Genomic DNA, 5,302 nt, shown 5'->3' on the forward strand with positions numbered 1-5,302 from the left:
TTCTTCAGCCACACACGAGGTTTTGTTACATGCATGCTTGTTGTGTTTTAGAACGAAAGTTGTTTCAATTTGGTCAGCTGGAATATTGTTTCATTTCCTGCATGTTGATTGCTTATGGAAGTTTTTCTGTGGTGTTGTTTATTTTCACAACGATAGTGCCTAAGGTGACCCTGCTTTGCCCATTCAAGGGTAGCAACAATAGGATTCATAGGGTGGTGTTGAAGAATAAAGGTGTCATTTTTATTTTCACATATGTTGCCACCTTGCTCAATTTTAATTGTATTTATTTTTTGTTTAATTAAAGGGATTTATGAGGCCCTTGAATTGAGAGATGGAGCAGTTTCTTGCCATTCACGACGTTTCATGACGTTTCTTATCTCAACCGGAGCAGTTTCCTGCAAGGCTTTATTTTTGGGTCAGCATCCTCAGCATATCAAGTACATTATATCATATTAATTTCTTAATCAATTTGAACAATCTTTCAATTTTGTTTATTGCTGTCAATTACCGTTTATGTATTCAGAATCTAAGATACATAATTTTGTTGTGTAGTATGAAGGTGCTGCAAGGGCAGGTGGAAAAGGACCAAGTATATGGGATACTTTCACTCATAAATACCCAGGTATATGTATATCTCTCCTCCAATAGTGCTTTTTAATATTGTTTACTTTTGTTTTCAAATAAGAGTAAATAGTATCATAGAGTGTAACTCAGTTGACAACAAACACTGAACTTGGGGGAGGGGGAGGACCGGAGTTTGATTTCCGCATAATGCACATTCATGGAGAAGAAGAGGAGCTTTGAGTGTGTCCAAGTTGTGGACCGTAGGTTAATTTCATTGCCAACATAGAAGACTGAAGTTTGTGGTGATACTTCAGAATCTAATCAGAGAGCCAAATACCTCAATTGTAGTGTTCACCAGAAAGAAGAAAAACAAGTAAATAGTACGTGTTTTTGAATTGCTCCAGCCTTGCAGAATTTTGGGTCTCTGGGTGAAATTTTGGACCATTTTTTCTTTACCAAGCCAAGTAAATCATAACTTGCAATCAGAACTCAGAGGTGGTTACTAGAACGGGGCTAGAGATCATAGAGATGGAAGTAAAGGAGAGGATTCATAGAGATTCTATAGTTGATTAAATAATGTCTATGATTGTAGCTATTTATAAAACAAGAGAGAGAGGGAGAGACAGAGTCTTCTAACTGTCATCTAACTGCTCATCTGACTAACATCTAACTCCTAAATAATGAGTAATTTGCAAGATGTATGAGTTGAGTATGTTCTCTGATACATGCTTTGAGTGTAAATTGCCCGTTTTAATGTATAATTTCCACTTATGGCATGCAGAAAAAAAAATAAAAGATGTAAGTAATGGAGATGTATTAGACGACTCATATCATCGGTATAAGGTATATATGGTTTCAATAGTAGTACTAGATAAGTAGTTTTCATATGAATAAAGAATGTAGCTGATATGTAGACTTATCATAGACTGGTCCACCTGTTTTAGGAGGATATTGGAATCATGAAGTATATGAATTTGGATGCTTATAGATTTTCCATTTCATGGTCTAGGGTACTACCGAGTAAGTCAAGTTTTGTTGAAATTCCACCCAAATAAATTTGTTTTCTTAGTTTGTGTTCCATAGTAACTATTATTAATTTCTTATAAATTATTTGCAGAAGGAAAGCTTAGTGCAGGTGTAAACCATGAAGGAGTAAACTACTACAACAACCTCATCAATGAGCTCATGGCTAATGGTCATAATTCATTAATATTTATTTCTATAACTCTTTACATTTGATTACTATCTTATCCATATGGTTGTTAATCATATATAATCACCATAAATCATGCAGGTCTGCAACCATATGTGAGCCTTTTCCATTGGGACGTTCCCCAAGCCTTAGAGGATGAGTATGGTGGTTTTTTAAGTCCTCACATTGTGTAAGTGAAATCAATTTCCTTCCATTGTACGAATGTTGATAGAAATTTTTAGTAAATCTAATGATATGATAAACATATATAATTCATATGAACATGCATAGATCATTTTAGGGACTATGCTGAACTTTGCTTAAGGAATTTGGCAATAGGGTGAAACATTGGATTACTTTGAATGAACCGAGGAGTGTGAGCAAGAATGGCTATGCAAATGGCAGGTTTGCACCTGGTCGGTGTTCTGATTGGCTAAAACTGAATTGCACAGGCAGTGATTCCAGAATTGAGCCCTATTTGACTTTGCACTACCAACTTCTTGCTCATGCTGCAACAGCCAAACTGTATAAGACCAAGTATCAGGTCCTCTTTATTCTTGAGTTGCTTTAATTTTGAATCACCAAATGCTTTTTATACCCGCAATGAATCTTTGTGTCCTGAAATTTAATGATACTTGAACTTTTCTAATAAAAGGATCAAATAGTACAGAAGCCACATGTAATTTCTATTTGGTGAAAGACCATAATTTATTTTCATGTAAAATTATTTACTGCTGTTAGTAATTAAATTGACAAAATATTTAAAAGTGTGTATGTAGCCATCTCAAAAGGGTTTAATAGGGATTACCTTGAATTTTGGCTGGTATGTGCTGGTTTCTAAAGAGAAATCTGATCGAGACGCTGCACGTAGGGGCCTTGACTTCATGTTTGGATGGTAAGTTTATACTCAACATTCATAGCTTGAAGGGAAGGAAAATTGCCAGAGACAATATTTATTTTTGAAAATGTGATAATGTAGTGACTGATGGTATACTACATTTAGTAAGAAAAATGTGGGCCAACATTATTGATCGCTATTAGTTGACGATGCCACTTAGATTGATGTGCTAGTACCTTTTCTTATCTGTGGGGTGATTTGTGTTTACTCAAAGTATATGTCATCTCATAAACTTGTATAAAATTGAAGGTAAATTACATATGAATTCATATTGACTCCACTTGAGTTTAAGATAAACATTCTTAAGTCTAACCAGCTAGATTCAATTGTAGTGATGTGTAATTTGTGCTGTTAGGAAATTAGAAAAGAGTGTTTCAATACTTCTTATGGATTGCATTTGCATTTCTGGTTAGGTATATGGACCCACTCACAAAAGGTGAGTATCCAAAAACCATGCGATCTATGTTGGGAAACCGGCTACGAGTTCTCCAAAGAAGAAGCTAGGCAACTTAAAGGATCATTTGATTTTCTGGGCCTAAACTACTACTCATCCTTTTATGCTGCCTATGCACCTCACCAACCTTATATGAAAACTTACTGCAATGCTTGTGATCGGGTTTGTTGAGCAGGCTTCCTCATTGAAAACCCCTAGCATGGAGAGATGTTCTCTGCTTTTTACAGTTTTGTTACATAGCTTACTTACTGATATCATGATTCATGATATATATTTTTGTTAATCATTTTATTATGATACCTGCCCCAATCCTTAATCAAGGGATCATTTCAGTCAATAAAATGAAATATAATTTAATATTGGGATGGAGTATGGACTTGGTAATAAAAATACATATGGACTTGCTGTTTTAGCTCGAGACTTTTTCTGGAAGAGCTTAAATATTTTTAATTTTTTTTTGTTTGAGGAGTAGGAAGTAACACCGTGGTTTGCTGATTTTCATTCCCAAAATGAGCAAAGCAGGTGTCAGGTGATTATGTTGAAATTTGATGTTTTTTTTATAAAAAATTTCAATCTGATTTTTGATATTTTTCAGTTGATTTTTTTTTTACTTTCTCTTCCATTGATGTTTTTTTCCCCTGTAACAGATTGAGGATCAGATTCAAGTCCGTCTTATTGTTGAAATCATTTCCTGTTTGCTGATCCTGGCTGATGAAGAAGTTGGAGGAGATTGATATTCAACCTTTGAAGGTAGTTGAAACAAAATCTACAGTCCAAGCACCCTCCAAGAGAACTGAAGGTTCCCAAGTCACTGTTAATTGAAACCTCCACAACCGAGTTCGGGGATCAAACAACTGCAACACAATATATACAACAAGAAGGTAACTAGAAATTCCAACTAGACCTCCATCATGATGAGTATGGAATATTTTACTAAAATTGTTTTATGCATTCATATGGGGGATATTAGAGGAGTGTTAGCAATACACTGTCTAACACCTCTACGATGGTTAATTAATGAAAATCACAACACAATATTACAGTTAACTCTTGCATCTTTTCTTCTTAGAATGCTGCTCCTTCATTTCTCCTTCTTTTTACCCTGATCTAGCCTTCTAGGTTATATTTATTTGTAAATCTTTGGATTACTTAATTTTGATGAGACCTTATATGGTATTACAGGCAATAGACGATGCTGGCCATGACAAAGCAAGCATCCTCAAAGTCAAAGCATTAGAAGCTGTAGATAAAGCCTTGGGATAGCTGGCAAGGCTTTTATGGGTAGCAGAATCAACAAGAAAATTTCAGTTTTTCCTTTGTGTCAGAGGAGACCACTCTACTCCAGTAGAATATAGAGATCATAGCTTTGAAATGGTCCCGTTCGCAATTTGCTGGTTGAAAGACTTTGTTGGTGCAATTGGGGAATCCACTATTTCCAAATCTTCTATTGACCCATTTCCTATTGCAAGTGTTAAGTCAGGTGAAGACTTGCTTGATGATTTGGAAACAGAAGATAGAAGAGACAAATGTTGTGAAGCTTATAGTGGTGATTCGGTTTATGAGCTGAATGAAGTGGCAGCTGCAAAGGGATGTCTGGGGCATTTCCCTAGGGGAGAAATGATGGGAATTATAAAGAAATTCATTAACTTAGATGCGGGAACTGATTAACTAAGGAAGTTAGGAGCTGTTATGAGACTTTTTCTTTTCTCACTCTGAAATCAAAGTGATTTCAATTTCTGGGTACAACAAATCAAATTTTGAACTTTTGTACTAAATGTAGAATAAAAAGCTTTGTTCTCAAAATAACAATGTACACTCAACTTAAATAAATTTCTCAGATGTTTTTGCACTCGTAGGAGAATCCTAAAACTTGATATAAAAAAAAAAGCTTTAGGACTCTCCTACGAGTGCAAAAACATCTGAGTCCTAAAGCTTGATATGAATTCAAGAAATTCAGATGAGCTTCTATTGTGTTTGACTTGACATGAATGTGTTTTCTAGAAATCATTATATCATCTCATAAAGAAAGGAAATCTTCATATTAGCTGCAACAATCCATTTATTGGAAATGAAAAAATAAACGATAAATGTAAACGAAAACGAGAAGTTTATAATATAAAATAAAATATTAGTGGTACAAGGAGTTACTTTGATTGTGCAAGAAAAAGAAACAAAAAAAAATAGTTTTTGTAAA

General features: G+C 34.7%; 1 protein-coding gene across 1 annotated transcript; it reads left to right on the plus strand.

Annotated features, from left to right (window-relative positions):
- The first annotated feature begins 370 nt into the window (after positions 1–370).
- LOC100776922 (cyanogenic beta-glucosidase) lies at positions 371–4,954 on the plus strand. Its single transcript, XM_041007487.1, has 10 exons — positions 371–415; positions 553–622; positions 1,346–1,407; positions 1,509–1,584; positions 1,682–1,759; positions 1,859–1,946; positions 2,096–2,651; positions 3,068–3,637; positions 3,756–3,989; positions 4,291–4,954. The coding sequence occupies exons 4-7, from the start codon at positions 1,524–1,526 to the stop codon at positions 2,325–2,327; spliced, it is 459 nt and encodes a 152-aa protein (XP_040863421.1). The 5' UTR covers positions 371–415; positions 553–622; positions 1,346–1,407; positions 1,509–1,523; the 3' UTR covers positions 2,328–2,651; positions 3,068–3,637; positions 3,756–3,989; positions 4,291–4,954.
- Positions 4,955–5,302: the final 348 nt, after the last annotated feature.

Source organism: Glycine max, chromosome 12 (genome assembly GCF_000004515.6).
Source record: "Glycine max cultivar Williams 82 chromosome 12, Glycine_max_v4.0, whole genome shotgun sequence".
Lineage (NCBI taxonomy): Eukaryota > Viridiplantae > Streptophyta > Magnoliopsida > Fabales > Fabaceae > Glycine > Glycine max.

Coding starts and splice junctions, on each gene's coding strand:
- LOC100776922 (XM_041007487.1), top strand. CDS start 1,524: ATGAAGTATATGAATTTGGATGCTTATAGATTTTCCATTTCATGGTCT. Junction 1,585..1,681: donor ATGGTCTAGGGTACTACCGA/GTAAGTCAAGTT, acceptor AATTATTTGCAG/AAGGAAAGCTTAGTGCAGGT. Junction 1,760..1,858: donor CAATGAGCTCATGGCTAATG/GTCATAATTCAT, acceptor TAAATCATGCAG/GTCTGCAACCATATGTGAGC.